At 41.9% G+C, this 18,485-nt stretch overlaps 1 protein-coding gene across 3 annotated transcripts in view; it reads left to right on the top strand.

The window, feature by feature from the left end:
- LOC139264567 (serine/threonine-protein phosphatase 6 regulatory ankyrin repeat subunit A) overlaps positions 1-18,485 on the top strand; it is a 235,379-nt gene that overhangs the window by 172,960 nt on the left and 43,934 nt on the right. For all 3 annotated transcript variants that reach the window (XM_070881239.1, XM_070881238.1, XM_070881240.1), the window contains exons 15-16: positions 10,695-10,806; positions 17,756-17,782. In XM_070881239.1, coding sequence (XP_070737340.1) covers positions 10,695-10,806; positions 17,756-17,782 — 139 coding nt within the window. The remainder of the gene's footprint in view (positions 1-10,694; positions 10,807-17,755; positions 17,783-18,485) is intronic.

The following is an 18,485-nucleotide window of genomic DNA, read 5'->3' as shown; positions in this document are numbered from 1 at the left end:
GGGAACCTCGAGGAGGGGAGCGCGCTTCGCAGCGCGGGAAGAGAAGGCATCCCCACCAGAATCCCACGCTCCTCCCGGACCACCAGGTACTTTTGTAGAAATGTTTCAGGTCAGAGGCAATTGCAACCGCAATATCAGCCCCAACGCTTTTTAGAGGTTACAGCGCCATCCTGTGGAGGATAAAAGGATAGCAGCTGTTACTGGGTTATGTACTTGAGGATGCTAAACTCCCATGATGTTGCCAATGGTGAGATGGAGGATTTGCTGTTTTATAATGTGGGTGTTCATGCCCTGTAGGAGATAACATCAGGCCATCAATTAGCGGTAGATATTGGTATTTAGCAGTACTGGGAAAGGGGAATTGGGTTTAACTTGTGAACAGTTTTGTGCTTTGGGAATATTGGGGGTGGTCCTGGGCTTTGGTAGCACTAGGGGGAATTTGACATTCCTGCAGTGGGCTGCTGGAGCTGACCAACATCGGGGTCCTTTGGTCAGGCATCACTGGGGGTTTGGTAGAATTTCATTTGGCACAACTGGGGAGGCTGAATGTATGTTTTAGATGACTAGCTGAATTATGTTATGTGTCAAAGAGGGAACAGGCAGGGTCTGGGCCTGATGGTATTGGTTTCGGGGGAATCCCATGTCTGGCAACACTGACTTTCTACAGAATATTTGTACACATTGAATTCAGTGTTCGGTTTCTGGGCACCTATGCCTGCTGTTAATAATTAACATGTTACACTTTCTAACTAAACAGATGATTGCATCAAAATTCAGCCAGTTATTGAAAACTGAATGTTTAGTGAGGAAACACACTCTGAGCTTGATGCATTTCCTGAAGTTTATAGAACAAAAAACAAAAGCTACAATAGGTGTCATTAGTCATCTCCCTTTCTCACTCACTCAGCCATTCTCTTTTTTTTTTAAAGACTAAATTTTAGTAGAACAAAGATAGCTTTTGAAATATTTTTGAGCAGCCAATGCTAGAATATTCCATCAGTACAACCAATTGAATAGTACTGATGCATATTGAAAAATTAGGCACATTGCACATGCTCAGACTGTATAATGTAAAATAGGTTTACAAGCAATTTGTAGAAACCCTGTCGCCAGATTGTGCAATCTCAGGGGTAATATGCTCTCTATAAAATAACAGCTATTGTGTGTCACTGTGTGACACCCTTATCATGGAATAGAAGTATCACAGTCAACAATGAAACACTCACCATGCATACCAAAATCAACATATACTTGCACATGTACATCACAGTGCAGAGAAAACTAAGGAACAGGTCAGAAGGAAGCACAATGCCATAAAGCTGGGTCGTACATCCATTCAGAAAAGATTGGTTGACGGGCTAAAAAAACACACAGCAAATGTTCGGGCACGAGGAGCTGAAGAAAACAGAAGTGAGGCAGAAGGAATCGCAGCTGATACCAGTGCCAGCAAGCCAGAAGGAAGCACAGCACCTACCTGGGTTTAGGCCAAAGGAAGGGGTCAGGAGAGGCAGAGACCAGGGTTGTAGGGCATGAAGAAAACTGAGGAGTGTGTCAGTATTATGAACAATGTTGTCATGGGGCAGTCAATCAAGGATCAGGCTGGAGATGAAACAGCCAGTGGAGCTAAAGAGCAATGAATTAAAAGTTCCAAAGAAACAAAGTTTTGAGCATATGAGTAGAACAGGGAGTGGAGTAACTGCGAGTAGTGGGAGGGCTGCAATTACATTGGCCCAGATTTATCTGTCAGCGGGCTGTTCATCATGCTTACAGCTGCGCACAGACTTTTTATAGGTATTTGAGCAGCAACTTGCTGTTCCTAGAGATCATTTTCAGCGTTGCGCCCTCTACAGGGTATCTGTGGCGTGTGAGAGCAGGACCAGTAACAGTGTGGCTTTTCAAATATTCAGATTGAAGAATCCTCACCGAGTATAAACCACGATGTAAATTAGAATATTTCTCCCCATAACCCTGCAAATTAGCTCTCTACAAATACATGTCCAATTGCCTTTTGAAAGCTCCAAAGAAATCTGATTCCTCCAGTCTTTCAGGTAGTGCATTCCAGATCACCATAGCCCCCTGTGAAATAATTTTCCCCTCAAATTCTTTTGCCAATTATTTTAAATCTGTGACCTCTGGTTATCGTCCTAATTGCCAGTTTCTACCTACTTGCTCTATCAAAACCCCATATAATTGTAATTACCTCTATTAGGTCTTTCCTTAACACTCTGCTCGAAGGAGAACAATCCTAGCTTCTCTAATAGCTCCACATAACCAAGTTCCTCATCTTTGGTAAACCTCCTTTATCTTCTCCAAGGCATTGGCATCCTTCCTAAAATATGGTGTCCAGATTTCTACACAATACTCCAGCTGAGGCTGAAATTTGTAAAGGTTTAACATGACTTCCTTGTTTTTGTATTCAGTGCACCTGTTTCCAAAGCCAAGTATCCCATATGCTTTGCAACTGCCTTATCAAAAAAAAATTTGTGAAAAAGCATTCCCAGGTCCTGCTGTTCTTGCTTCCTCCTCAAAATAGTACCATTTGGATTCATCATAGGCAGTCATTCGAGTCAAGGATAACTTGCTTCCATGCCAAAAAGTTCACAGGTATTTCAATGAAGGACCTAATATTTCAGGTCCCGAACTATATGTTGAAGGGTGGAAGATGCCTGTGCGTGGATTTTTTTAACGTGTGGTGACCGTTGCACACCAGCCACCACACGGGCTTGACAGAGCTAGGTCTTGGTTTAGTGGCAAGAGTTATCCAAGATGACTGGAGACCAGCTCTGCTGCACGGATCTAATACAGGCACATATTGCAGTGTGGGCTGGCCCATGCTGCCATGGGCTCCGATCACGTCCTCTACAATCTCTCACCGCTCCTTCGCCCTGACATCGCCGCTCCTGCAGTACCTGCCCACGCTCCAATCAATGACCTGGATCTTAGTGACATCTAATCCAGTCGCCCTCTTCGCTGCCTTGGCTCTCTTGCTGCAGCGCGTGCTGCTCCCTGGAGTGGTACGCCAGCACGCTGCTTCTTCCGCTCCCTGGCCTGCTCCGATAGTGCTCGCAGGCCAGGGGCCGCACAGACTGCTGGGCCAGGCCGCTGCGCTGTTCCTTCCGCTCCCAGGCCTGCTCCGATGGTGCTCGCAGGCCGGGGCCTGGATTATACTGCCTCTCCCAAAGTGAATCACTTCACGCTTATCTGCATAAGTTGAATCTGCCATGTGTCTGCCCATGTCCTCTGAAGTCTGCAACTATCTTTCAATGTTTACTATGTTCCCAAGTTTTGTATCATCTGCAAACTTCTGAATTGTACTCCTTGTACCCAATGACCCTGTAGGCCATTTATATATAACAAGCAAAGCAATGCTCTGAATACCAACCTCTGGGGAACCCCATTACATACTTCTCTCCAGTCAGAAAAAAACTTCCGTTCACCACTACTCTCAGCCTCCTATCCCTTAGCCAGTTATGTACTCAAGTTGCTACAGTCCCTTTAATACCATGTGCTTCTATTTTCTGAATAATTCTGTTATGTGGTACTTTATTACATGCCTTTTGAAAGTCCTTATGTACAATATCTACTGCACTACCTTACAACCCTCTGTTAGTTCATCAAAGAACTCGATCAGGTTAGTCAGAAACGATTTGTCTTTAACAAATCCATGCTGACTATTCTTTATTAACCCATGCTTCTCCAAGTAAGAATTAATTTTGTCCTTGACAATGGTCTCTAGTAGTTTTTCCACCACTAACATTAGACTGATTGGCCTGCAGTTACCAGGTTTATCCCACTCCCCTTTTTTGAACAGGGGTGTAACATTTGCAGTCCTCTGGCACCACTCCCATATCAAGGAACATTGAAAGAATTTGCTCACAGTTTCTTCTGTCTCCACCCTTGCTTCCCTCAGCAACCTAGGATGCCTCCCATCTAGGCCGGGTGACATATTAACTTTGAGCGATGCCAACCTATTTAATACCTCCTTTCTATCTATTTTTATCCTATCCAATATCTCTACTCCTGCCTCCTCAACATTAACTTCATCCTCTTTTGTGAAGACCGATGCAAAGTTCTCATTTAGTACCTCAGTCATGCCCTCTGCCTCCACAAGATTATTTCCATTTATGACCCTAATCGGCCCCACCATTCCTTCAACTATCCTTTTACTTTTTATGTTTGTAAAAGATTTTTGGGTTCCCTTTTATGTTGCCCACTAATCTTTTCTCAGGCATGCTCTTTGCCCTTCTTGTATCCTTTTTCAATTTCCTCCTAGATTCTCTATTCGGCCTGGCCTTCTACTGTATTCTGTACCTGACATTTGTTATAAAGCTCCTTTTTCTGTTTTATTTAAAGTTAGATTTCCTTTGTCATCCAGAGAGCTCTCGAATCTATACAAATTCTGCCTTTGAAGCCTAAATTTTATGGACACGACTGCTGCCAAAGAAATAAATTAGTTGCACGTGCACAGTTCATGTTTTTTTTTGTATTGTTCTCACCAGACTTCCTACAGATTGATGAGAAATGTGAGGGGTGGAAATTTCAGGTATTGTGAAGTCTGTAATGTGACTTGAAGGTGATACTACGATGTTGTCAGATTGTCAGAGTTTTATTGTACTCTTGCCGAGTGTGTTTATCGCTGTCGGCTCCTGTGTCTGTTGTGGTGAATGTTACTTCTTCGGATTTGGGATGCTTCTGCGCAGCTCCCGGTTCGTTCGCAGCAGTCATTGTGCTGCTGCCAACGAAATAAAGTATTTGCGCATGCGCAGCTCTTTTGGTTCTTTTGGTTATTCTTGCCAGACTTCCCACAGATTGGTGAGAGAAAGGTGAGGAGATGGAAATTGAGTTTGTTAGGGTTATTGATATTTTAAATATTAAATGACTGTTACAAGCCCCATCATAATACCTAGTGAGCATAATACAGCAAGATTTCCATGTGCCATAGCTGAATTATAAAAAATATATTTATGTAAATTAAGTGGTCTCAGATCTCGTACATGGGTCTCAACATGAAACTTGGGAGTTCTGAACCATGAAACAGAAATGTTTGAACATGCTTTACGTGCACAAGTTTAATCTGCATTGGAACTTTTCTGTCATTGAAAGACAAAAAAGCCTTTCCCCTTCTGGCATGGTCCTAAGGAATTCTGTCCCAGTTGCAGTTCACATTTACCAGATGATCATTGTATCTTCTGTAAGATCCCTTTTTGAGCCATGCCAAACCATAATAACTAGCATCATATCCCACTGATCAAGATAGTGAGTACAATGCACCAGATTTCCCAGGTGAACCTCAACAGCAAAATATCATGATTAAAAAGGACTGCTGCAATTCTTTCACAAATCTTTAGAACAGACACTTTAAGATGGTTTCTTAGAATGCCGTTTAATACATAATTGAAAATATCAAAAAGTTGAGTGATTGGAGTCAATTCTCTCCAACTGCATTAGGAGAGATTCATTGAGTCCCTCATCCATCTTTACACGGATCTTGGCACTGGAGTACACAACTCAGATAAAATTCAATATTTGGCTCAGTATTCCCATAGTTACCAGCTTTTTCATGATGGCTGCATCGGGTACAAAATGAAAATCGTTGGAAGTGGAAGTCTAATAAAACCACAACTTGCTCTACGCAACAAGATCAAATTGTAGCCTATTTTGATCACTCTGCAGGTCTCCAAAACATCCAATATGCTTACCAGAACCAAAGAACAATCTTAAGATCCACTGAGATTAGCAAGAGATATCTAATTTTTGGACTCTCTAAGACCCACCTGCTTGTGCATAGACTCCATAACTGCATTCTGGAGCAATAGGAGAGGGTATTTCTCAAATTCACCATGTGTTTATTTTAGCAACGCATTTCTTGTGTACCACCGGCAAATGGCTTTTGGAAATTCATATATACAATATTCAACACTCTATCTTTATCTAATTTCACTCAAAAATAATAAAAATCAGTTATATTAGTCAAATATAAATGCTGACGCTCTCTGATTAGTCCAGGGCTTTCTGTGCATTTACTAATGTCATCTTTTGTTGTAGATTCGCAGTTTACCCACAGCCAAAGCAATGTAATTGGTTTGGACTTAGCGTAACCCCCTTTATTGAACAGAGCCACAATATGTCATCCGCCAGCCCTTTGGCACACCTCCGCTCTTTTTTCCCATTCTTTCCCCTCCTGGCTGCTTCTTCATTCTGGAAGGTATACCACTTTTGTTGGGTTTCATTGCCGTCCAGTTGCTCCTTTGATGTGACCAGCAGGAAAGTTGTTCAGTGCGGCGTTAATTAGGACCATAACTTCTGATTGGCCCCGGAACAAATATATACAATAATTGGGTTTTGAACAAGGAAGTAAAGGATAAGGAATATATTTTTGTTTAAATTCATCCCTGTTCTGGTGATGTTACTGGTGAGGAAGAAGCTCAGAAGGAAATTCTGGGCAGATAGTTTTTGCTCAAAGTACTTTTCCACTGTGTCTTTTTTTTAAACCAAAAGTTTGATCTATAACTTGGCTTATAGTATATATTTTTGGTGTCGGATAGCTGCAAATTGGTTCCCTGGAGGGTTAGAAGTTGTAGTCCTATCGGTGAAGCTGCTTTCATGTCAGAGACAGCCCCAGAGCGTGTTCAGGGCAAAGAAATCTATTAAAACAGGTCTTTGGGTAAGAATTTAAAAAAAAAGAAATACATCAAAGTGCATTTTTAAAGAAAAGGTGAGAGCTAGAGAGGAATTCAAAAAAAAATATTTCCTATACGCTTTCCTTCCTTATTAAAGATCCAATAATTTAAATGATCTTGGATAAATGTTTACTTTGAATAAATTGTAGGATTTTTCTCTTAAATTAAAAAAATTTGTTGAGCTGGTATTTAGCACATCAGGTCATAGAAGAATGGAAACATTTCCCTAAGGTTATAACGGGTATATAAATCTTAATTGTTTTTCATGCTGCTATCCAAGCTTTGTGAATTTAATTATTCTTGGCATCCCTGGATTAGTGAGTGAAAAGCAGCCAGGATTCTCACTCCTATTGCTTTCCAATAACCCTTAATATTGGATACGGTGTACCGATGCTGCAGTGAGGAGGCGGCAATGAACTTAATCTATGCTGCTTATGAGAAGCTCCTGGTACAATTCTCTGCCTGAGGAATGCTGCTTGTCCGATATCTAATGTCAAGCTAATAATTATCTCCCTGGGTGATGGGGAGGAAGGTTAATTGGATCTCTAAGGTTAAATCTGTTCCAGGTGCCTCGCAATGGAAGATTGAAATAGGATGAACTGTTGATTGTGGAACCATCCAAGTTCTCAATAGTGGAAGTCAACCACCTGGTTCATTTAATGTAATTCATTTGGAGTGATAAAACTTGCCCCGTTGCTGGGAGTCTTCCGACTCAGCTCTAAATAACCCTATGAGCCAATGGCCTAACGGGTAGAATGGCTTAGCTGGAAAAGGAAGCTGATCAGTTAAATGCTGTGTGGTTTTAGCTCGTTCATTTTAAAATATATATTATCCTTTAATTGAAGTTCCCACTTATATTCCCAACAATTATGACTTATTTTCTGGTGGAAAAAATTGGCTTTTAAATAGAATCTATAATTTCTGTAGCACTCCAGGGAACTCGATGTAGAATAGCTAATTATATTTTTCTTGCTCATGCTGTCCCCTCCTCCTCTCTTGAAGGCTTTAGCTCCTTGCCGCAATATGGTTGCATGGACTACAGTTGGTTCCCCCGGTTAACATGGTGGTTATTCATGTGTGAACCTCGACAGTGAGCATAGCAAGTTACTCACCTGCAGGAGTCATCCCAGTCTCTCTCACATCACTTTTCTCTTTCTTTCTCTCTTCTTTCTGACTGTTTCTTTCTCCTTTTTCCCTTCAATCTCACTCTTTTTTCTTCTCTTTCCTCTCCTTTCTCTTTCCTCACCCCGCCCCCCCCCCCTCCTTTTTTCTCTTTCGATCTCATTTTTTGCACTCTCTTCCAAAGTTTGCCATTGTGCTGAGGCCAATTTCAGCACATTGGCTGAGATCAGCTAACTCAGCCCAAACCTTTTTAATTTATATAGCTTAGTATCTCACACGTCTGATAATGAAACTGGCCACTAAAGACAACCGAGGACTTCACAATAGTGCAGATGCACAGTCTGCTCACTTGGTATAAAATGAAATCCAAGCCAAAATGATAAATACAGACCAGCAAAGAGCCTCCAACCAGACGACAGAACACCAAACTCCTGGTGGATCAACTGAAATTGAAAAACCAGTAGGAAGAAACTGTTTCCTCTGGCAAGTGGGTCAGTAACTGGTGGTCATAGATTTAAAATAATTGCCAAAAGAACTAGAGGGGAAATGAGAAATTTCTTCAGTGTTGTTAAGATCTCAAATGCACTATCTGAAAGAGTGGTTGCATCAGATTCTATAGGAACTCTCAAAAGGCAATTGGACATGTACTTGAAGAGGACTAATTTGCAGGGTTATGGGGAGAAAGCTGGGGTGTGGGACTAAATTGGATAGCTCTTTCAAAGAGCGGCACAGACACAACGGGCCGAGTGGCCTCCCTTTTGTGCGGTAAGATTTTATAATTCTCGAGCAAGGAATGTTAGGAGATTTGATAGAATCCAGCAGAGAGTTTTGATAGAGTAAATAAGGAGAATTATTTCCAGTGGCAGAGGACACAGATTTAAGGCAATTGGCAAAAGAACCAGAGATGAATTTTCTTTACGCAGCGTTATGATCTGGAATTCACTGCCGAAAAGGGTGGTGGAAGCAGATTAATAATAACTTTTTAAAAAGAATTGAATAAATACTTGGAAGGGGAAAAATGTGCGGGATTATGGGAAAAGGGCAGGGGAGTGGGAATAATTGGATAGCTATTTCAAAGAGCCGGCACAGGTACGATGAGCCAAATGGCCGCCTCCTGTGTTGCATGAGGGCCTTGGAGTATTGTGTGCAGTTTTGGTCTCCTTACCTAAGAAATCATATACTTGCCATAGAGGGAGTGCAGCGAAGGTTAACCAGACTGATTCCTGGGATGGCAGGACTGCCATATGAGGAGAGATTGGGTCAACTAGGTCTGTATTCATTAGAGTTTAGAAGAATGAGCGGGGATCTCATTGAAACGTATAAAATTCTGACTGGGTTTGATAGACTGGATGTGGGGAGGATGTTTCCCCCTGGCTGGGAAGTCTAGAACAAGGGGTCACAGTCTCAGGACAAGGGGTAGGAAATTTAGGACCGAGATGAGGAGAAATCTTTTCACTCAGAGGGTGGTGAACCTGTGGAATTCTCTACCACAGAAGGCTGTGGAGGCCAAGTCACTGAATATATTTAAGAGGAAGATAGATAGATTTCTAGAAACAAAAGGCATCAAGAGGTATGGAGAAAAAACGGGAATATGGTGTTGAGATAGCGGATCAGCCATGATATTGAATGGCGATGCAGACTCGAAGGGCCGAATAACCTACTACTTCTCTATTTTCTATGATTCTATGCCCTTCAGACGACAACATTTACTTGTAAATTTCCAGCCAATCAAGTCATAGTTGAGCAATGGGGAACGTAGCAAAATATGAAGGAAATTTACTACATGTTTTTAGATCAGTGCATGCCAGTGACAGAAGACTGCCTAGGAAAAGCTTTGGGGTACACCTATTAGAGACCAAGGAAAGAATGGTATTGGAGCAGGCGTGCTTGTTTTTCAATAAGTCTTCAGAGTACTTACATTTTTTTCTGAAAATAATTAAGATTCTCTTGAAGCACATTTGTCCTGGTGTGAGCAATGAATTTAGTGCCTTTATCCAGCATGTTTTGGGAAAATAGGCTAAGTTGGGGAAGCATGGGTTCATAGGATTGGTAGTTATAGGTAAAAAGTTTTTATTTCTTATTGAGGTACAGTTTATGGGTGTTGGTTTTGCCTCCAGTGTCTCACCTGAATAGCCAATATTCATGTGTTATGATTGTGCTTAATGGCCAGTGTCAGCAGATTCAACAGAGGAAATCAAAGCCAAGCCTGATCGTATCCTCATCCAGCATTCATGCATGAACATTTCCAGCAGTGATCCTAGGATAACGATCAGGACTGAAAATGTTCTGATTTTCACCTCCGTAATCTATGGGGTGCACACTGAGCCGTTGGCTTGCTAAAGTTCCTTTAATTTGTATCTCCGAAAAGCATTCTGGGTTGAGGGAAGGATGTTTAAGTGAGTTTTTGTATTCAAGTATGACTCAAAATATAGGTCACTAAAAATTGTATCTCAATTGCAGTTGTATTTTTATTCCATGATAGAAACATATATAGAAACATAAAAATTAGGTGCAGGATGACCAAAGACAGTTTAAAGCTCACCAGCAGAAGTTGCTGGAGTATTTACATGGGCCTTCTGTACAATTCAGACACAACTGAAAAGTGCCTCGACTTTCTTCTTGCTTTTAAATCCATTAATAAAATAATATTCTGATGAAAGGTCATTGATCGGATATGTTAATTCTGTTTCTCTCTCCACAGATGCTGCCTGATCTGAATATTTCCAACAATTTCTGTTTTTATTTCAGATTTCCCACATCCACAGTATTTTGCTTTTCAATTCAAAAAAAATATATACTTGTGTTTGTACTTTTTCAAATGAAGTGCTAGTGTTCAATCAAGGTTATTTCAAATTGCAACTTGATTAAGATAATTTTCTTAACTATCTACAGGTGCCTGGAGTATCTACTCCGAAATGATGCTAATCCTGGAATTCGAGATAAACAGGGCTATAATGCAGTGCATTATGCAGCCGCCTATGGACATCGTTTATGTCTTGAACTTGTAAGTGTGTTTAATTTTGTTAGTTTGAAAACTATGTTAAATGCTTTCAATATATGTTTTAGCAGTAAGTAGTAAAGTCATTTTGCAAATAAGAAATGGGTTAAGTTCCACATTCCTTTTACTGTGGAGTAACCTTGATTTGTGTATTGTGAATTTGTATATGGACTTCAGTATGGCCACCACCAAAAAAGAATCACATCAAGTGTTAAGGAAGAAAAGAACTTGACTTTTTATATTTCCATAGCGCTTTACAACCAGTGGATTACCATGAAGTGTAACAAATGCAAAAAATTAATGAATACTTAGATAACCTGTTTTTTTGGTGATATTGGTTGAGGGAGGTTGGCCAAGACACCAGAAGAACTCTAATGTCCCTGAAATGTAACCATGAGATTTATTTTAATCTACTGTCAGAAATGTGCCATTCTCTCAGTACGACATTAAAGCGTCATCCTGGATTACGCGCTCAAATCTCTAGTGCATGATCCCAGAACCTTCTGACCCAGCGATTGAGAGTGATACCAATAGACCTAAACTGACACCATATTCACAGCTACGATTGTGATCAGATGATTGGGGGCAGGGGGCAACTGATGTCATTTCTTTTTGATCTCTTTTTGAAATAATTGAGGGAGCAAATGGTCTGTTAGTATATTTAAGCAATTACATAGAATATACAGCACAGAAATGGGCCATTCTATTTGTCCCACTCCTTGGGTCCATTTGTCCCATTCTATCTACTTCATCTCAGCCTTTCAGCATATCTTTCTATTCGCTCTTCTCTCATGTACTCGTCTAGTTTCCTTTTCAAAGCATCTACGCTATTTGCCTCAACCACTTCTTGGCCCCAAGTTTCCACATAATTTGCTCCTGATTTTTAGGAGCAACTGGTGTAGAACAGAGTATCTTAGAAATCGGAATTCTCCACATTTAGTTTTCTGCAGTTCTAGTCAGGTAGAACAGTTTCACTTTGGAACAGAATTTTCTTTTCAAAAGGGGGCGTGTCCGGCCACTGATGCCTGATTTGAAAGTTTCCACAGTGAAAACGTACTCCAAACTAACTTAGAATGGAGCAAGCGAAGATTTTTGTACGCTTGAAAAAACCTTGTCTACACTTTAAAAAATCAGGCGCAGGTTACAAATTAGGCGTAGGGAACGAGGTGGGGGGGGGAAGGGAAGTCATTAAATTCTACAATCAATCCTTAGTTATACTTATACAAATATTATACAAATAAATCCAATCTGAATAACAATTTATAAGCAAAGAAAAGATTACATAAACCATGTTCCTACCTGTGTGAAAGTGCTTCAGGCAGGCCTTTCAGGCAACGGTGTGGTGTCAGTGTCTCTCGACGGCAGGGGCAGGCAGCAAGCAGCCTTCGAGCTGAGCTGCGGTGCTTGAGGCAGGCCTTCATTCCCCGCGAAGATGCAGCACCCGGAAGGACTTGAGGCCATTCGGCCATGGGATTGCAGCGGCGTCAGTGGCTGGTCGGGAGCAGCAGCAGCCTTCGAGCTGTGAGGGGGACTGACTGAGGCCATTTGGACAGGGAGAGGCAGCCACATCGACATCTTTATATTTAAATTTGCAGAATGGGTGCACCACATATTATGCAATGGTTTGCTTCCTCATGCAAGAAATTCTTTGTTCTTGGTGGAAGTTGATCCATTGCAAAGTTGAATTGGCACTTTTATTTCTCCAAACACACAGTACTTAATTTGCAGGCACCGGTTCTGCAAGTTTAGCAGTGAAAAGCTGAACTCACTGATTTCAGCAGGTGATTTATTCAGCAGTGCTGCTAAAAGCACTCTCTCACACACAGAAATAGCAAGAAAATTAAAATACAAGCCTTTACAGGGGTCCAAGAAACAAATCTTCACTTTTTCTGCAGCACTTTTAAAAATGGCCGAGTGCCAATGTTTACTTCAGACTGTGCATGCACGAACGCTCCAACGCACACGCGCAGGGTTGCCGGCACCAAGAAGCCTCATTTAAATTGTACCCGCCCCCTCCTACTTAGAAAATCGGCGCGAGTGGTAGGCTCCGCCCCCTGTGCGCCGCGCCAAGCAGACATCGAGCTCCAAGCTCTGAGGTGCGCCTTTTTCGCCGCGTGTGGAAACTTGGGGCCCTTGTGTTAGCAAGTTCCACATTCTACCCATTGTGAGCAAAGAGATTTCTTCTTCTTTCCCTATTGGATTTATTAGTAACTATCTTATATTTATGGCCCCTAGATTTCAATTCTCCCACAAGTGGAAACTTTCTCTCCACATCTACCCTGTCCAACCTATTCATAATTTTAAAGACCTCTATCAGGTCACCTCTAACTAAGTCTTCACTCTTCTAAAGAAAAAAGACCCAACCTGTTCAATCTTTCCCAATAGCTGTAATCGCTCAGTTCTGATACTATCCTTGTAAATCTTTTGTGCACTTTCTCCCGTGCTTCCATGTCCTTTTTGTTTGGTATGGCGACCAGAACTATGCACAGTGCTCTAAGTATGGCCTGACCAGGGTCCTATACAAGTTTAACATAACTTCACTACTTTTGAATTCTATTCCTCTAGAAATAAATCCCAGTGCTTTGTAAGCTTTGCTGACCTGCGATGTTGCTTTTAATGATTTGTTCATCTTTATCCCTCGATCCCTTTGCTCTTCTACCCCATTCAGTTTCTGATTTTCCAAGCTGTAGGTGATGTTTCTATTTCTCCTCCCAAAATGCATCGCCTCACATTTATCTATGTTAAAGTTCATTTGCCACTTAACTGCCCAGCCTGCAAGTTTTTGAATGTCTTATATGTTGCATCCTTCTCAGTATTTGCTATAATGCCTAGTTTGGTATCATTTGCAAATTTTGATAATTCAATTACTTGTTCCTAAGCCCAAATCATTAATCTAAATTATGAATAACAGTGGTCCCAGCACCGAGTCTTGATCCACTGATCAATATATAAATCACTGGTGCTAGCCATCATTGCTTGTGTTTTTAGCTTGTGGCTCAGTTCAGTTTCACCTTGCCTGTAAAATCCAGCAGTGTAGTTTTCATCAATGTTCTCTCTAAGCTATGCAGCTATGAGAGAGGTCCTGCGCAGGCCGCTCACCGGCTTTTCCATTGTAAGTACTGCGCATAGTAAAAGAAACAGAACAAAGCGCAGCTTCCAGGGAACATTGGTTTTCACATTCTGTTCTTTTTTTGTTCTTGGAATGTCCCCCTAGGTGGACAATAAGTGGTGTTGGGCCATCTTCTTGAAAGCTGCAGTACTTGTGGTAATGGTCCTCCCACAATAATGTGAGGTAGGGAATCCCAGGTTCCTGACGGAGCAACGATGAAGGAATGATTTTGTATGTCCAGTTCAAGATGGTATGTGATTTGGAGGGTAACCTGCAGGTGATCATGTTCCCACAGAGTTTGCAGGTGTGGGAGGTGCTATCTAAGTAACTTTAGTGAGTTGCTGCAGTGCATTCTGCGGATCAAACATACTTGGAGCCAGTGTGGCAATGGTGGAGGGTGTCGATATTGAGTCCAGGAGTAGGAGTGGAATCCTCTGCCTTGGATGGTGTTGAGCTTCTTGAGTGTCGTTGCAGCTGCATACATCCAGGCAAATAGTGAATATTCCATCATACTCCTGACTTGAGCCTTATCGATGGTGGAGAGATTTCGAAGTGTCACAAGGTGATCCACTCATCGCAGATTACCCAGCCTCTGTCCTGCCCTTATAGCTATTGTGTTGATGAGACTGATCCAGTTCAACTTCTGGTCAGTGATGAGCCCCAGGAAGTTGATGGGAAACTGGGGGCCTTGGCAATGGTGGAGCCATTGAAGGTCAAGAGGAGTTGGCTGTGCTTTTCTTGTTCAAGATTCTTATTACCTGGCACTTATGTGGTGCGAATGTTAACTGCCATTGATCAGCCCAAGTCTGGAAACTTTAAGGTCTTATTGTTGGCTGATATGGGCAGCTTCATTATCGGAGGGGTTGTGAATGGATTTGTACAATGGAATCATCAGTGAACTACCCTACTTCTGATTTTAACAGAGGGAAAGTTGTTGTGTCGGCTGTTTATTCATTAATATTCTGCTTTTATTTGGTTGAATTATTAGATTTCAGATGGCTCGGCCATTGCTTTATTTCGCTCTGCAGCAACTTTCTTTTCCCGTTTGTAAAAATGTGGCGGAGGATGCGTCCCTAAGGAACTCCTGCATTGATGTCCTGGGGCTGTGATGACTGGTCTCCGTCATCCATGGCCATCTTCTTTTGTGTCGTGTATGGCTCCAGCCATTGGAAAGTTTTACCTTTGATCCCCATTGACTTCAGCTGGTTCCATAATCTGTCCTATGCTATCTTGATGCAGAGGGCAGCTACTTTCTCTTCTCCTCTGAGATTCAACTGTTTTGTCCATGGCTGGATTAAGGCTGTGATAATATCTGGAGCCAAATAGTCCTGGTGGAATCAAAACTGAGCATTGGTGAGTAAGTTATTGGGTGAGTAGGTATTGCTTGATGACACTATTGATAACTCCTTCCATCTGACCTATATAGACTTTCATGAGCCATTGGGAAAAATCCATAGATAGAAAATAATAATTGTAATTTAAAAAGCTTTGCATCAGCAGGACACAGCTGTGCATTTACTTGTTGCAGGCAGCCAGTGGATCCACTTTTATTTGAACTGGTTGTGTGGAATATAAAGAGTTGTTAGTTACCATTCCGCATCCTCTAAACATTCACCTAGACCTGTGTTGCACAATGTTTTGTGGCTTTTAGCAGTAATTTGCCAATGAGCTGCAAATATCTAACCTGAAAGATAAAAGCATGATAATTGTATTGCAGATGCTTTCGAAGTCTAATGTATGGAAAGATTTATGAGCAAAATGCAGAGTAGATTTTTGCTTTCAATTGTGCACGTTTCACCCAGTCCGCAAATCTTGCACATTCAAATTCCATTTTATTGGGGAGGGGGGAGTTTCTGGTTATACTTAAAGCAGTTTACGTTTATGAAGATGAAATTGCATGTCCTTCTTAGACTTTTCTTGAATAACTTAGCAATTTTCCCTGCTGTTACTTCAAAAAAAATTGCTAGCCACCTTCAGTTGGGAAAATGATAATTGCTATTCACAATTTTTTTTAAAATAATTCCTGGGATGGGGACGTCATGGGCAAGGCCAGCATTTATTGTCCATCCCTAATTGTCCTTGAGAAGGCGGTGGTGAGCTGCCACCTTGAGCAGCTACAGTCCTTGTGGTGAAGCTACTCCCATAGTGCTGTTGGGAAGGGAGTTCCAGAATTTCGACCCAGCGACGATGAAGGAACGGTGATATATTTCCAAGTCTGGATGGTGTATGACTTGGAGGTGATGATATTCCCATGTGCCTGCTGCTCATGTCCTTCTCGGAGGTAGAGATTCCCAATTTTGGAGGCCGAAGGTGCTTTGGCAAGTTGCTGCAGTGCATCTTGTAGTTGGTACACGCTACAGCCACAGTGTGTCGATGGTAGATGGGGTGCCAATCAAGCGGGCTGCTTTGTCCTGAAAGGTGTCTAGCTTCTTGTGTTGTTGGAGCTGCACTCATCTAGGCATGGAGAGTATTCCATCACACTCCTGATTTGTGCCTTGTAGATGGTGAAAAAGCTTTGGGGAGTCAGGAAGTGAGACACTTGTCGCAGAAAATCCAGCCTCTCTTACAACCACAGTATTTATGTGGCTGGTCCAGTTAGGTTTCTGGTCAATGGGGGGCCCCCAGAATGCTTATGCTGGGCGATTTGGCGATGGTAATGCTGTTGAATGTCATGAGGTGGTTAAACTCTCTCTTGTTGGAAATAGTCATTGCCTGGCACTTGTATGGCTCGTGTGTTACTTTCCACTTATCAACCCAAGCCTGAATGTTGCCCAGGTCTTGCTACATGCGGCCACGGACTGCTTCATTATCTGAGAATTTGCGAATAGATCTCTGTGCCATGTAAACATTAGCGAACATCCCCACTTCTGACTTTGTGATAGAGGGAAAGGTCTTGATAAAGCAGCTGGAGATGATTGGACCTAGAAAACTGCCCTGAGGAACTCCTGCAGTGATGTCCTGGGCTGAGATGATTGACTTCCAACAACCACAACCTTTTTCCTTTCTGCTAAATATGACTCCAGCCAATGGAAAGTTTTTCCCCCGCTTCCCCTTGACTTAATTTTACTCGGGTCCCTTGATGCTGTGCTCTGTCAAATGCTGCCTTGATGTTGAGGGCAACCATTCTCACTTCTGCTCTGGAATTCAGCACCATTTGTCCATGTTTGGACCATGGCTGTAATGAGATCTGGAGCAGTGCGATCTTGGCAGAATCCAAATTGAGCATCGGTGAGCAGGTTAATGGTGAGTAAGTGCCGCTTGATAGCACTGTCAGTGGCACCTTCCATCACTTTGCTGATGATTGAGAGTAGGCTGATGGGGCAGTAATTGGCCAGATTGATTTTGTCCTGCTTTTTGACATACCTGCTCAGTTTTCCACATTGAAAGTGTAAAGAATTCACCTTTTCCACTAAGATGGTTAATGCAAAGTACAATATTTGTTGTCATGTGACCCTATTTTATTTTGCTTGAAAATAAGACTCCATTTTAGTCCCATTTACTGTTTTTTTTTCTGGGTGTTCCTAGACATCCTTCTTTGTTGGTCTCGACTGATTTCTAAGAGTGATTGTGATCTGGAAAGTGACTTCTCACTTGTGGCTGAGATCCGGGTTCAGTGGTGTGGAGAATTACAGGCATGATTCGTGACCCACTACTCTGTCATGTGTGAGAGATTTCCTATCGTTTGTATATTAAATATTATACTTTCATATTGTATGTCTAGGCATCAGAGTTAAACTGCCCATGTAGGAACTCGATTAGGCCTTCTTTGTTTTTTTTGGTGAGCTGGACTAATAGCATTTTTGAGCTTTTGTCATTTAAACCATTTTTTTCTCTTAACTTTTCCAGATTGCAAATGAAACTCCTCTCGATGTAGTAAGTTATTGCATTCATTTTGTATCTTGCACTGTAATGGTTTATTGTTTAATATGCCATAGCCTTCATTAAATATTTGTGAGATTGTGATAAATATATTTTTAATTGTGTGCATTTGAAACCCACTTGATTAAAAAGATAACTGCTAAGTTGGGAGTAATTAACACTAAATTTATATTGGTCGGTTCGCTCCTTTATATTTACTGAACAACACTGAGGGCTAGATTTACAGTGAAAACGCTAGTATTATGGCAAAACTACCGTTTTCGCTGCACTACTGTTTTTAGGCCTAACTTTCGGCCCTTACGTCAGCAAAGTCAGCGTTGCACGAGGATTCGTGGCGCAAACCGCGAATTTCGTCAACTTTAGTGCAGGGCCGGTTGTTCTGCGAGAGAGGCCTTGGGAGGGGGAGAAACCAAAAAAAATTATTGTAAAAAAACATTCAAAAAACTCTTGCCTACTAAATCGCTGAAAAACAATTAAAAAATAAAAACTTTAACTTACCCTTTTGAAGATCTTCATACTTGCCGCTGCTGGCAGGGCTGCACTGACAAATTTGACCCTATGGATATTCTGGGCGTGGTGTAAGGGTCTGGAGAGTGCTGAAAGTACGACGGTAACACGATCCACGGTGTTGCACGTCGACGCACCTCTCCCCGGCGGTACGTGGAAGTGCCGCTGCAAAGAGGTGCCCGAGGATCCT

Source organism: Pristiophorus japonicus, chromosome 5 (assembly GCF_044704955.1).
Source record: "Pristiophorus japonicus isolate sPriJap1 chromosome 5, sPriJap1.hap1, whole genome shotgun sequence".
Lineage (NCBI taxonomy): Eukaryota > Metazoa > Chordata > Chondrichthyes > Pristiophoridae > Pristiophorus > Pristiophorus japonicus.
Note: the sequence above shows the minus strand (reverse complement) of the source record. Positions and strands in the feature narration are given on the sequence as shown.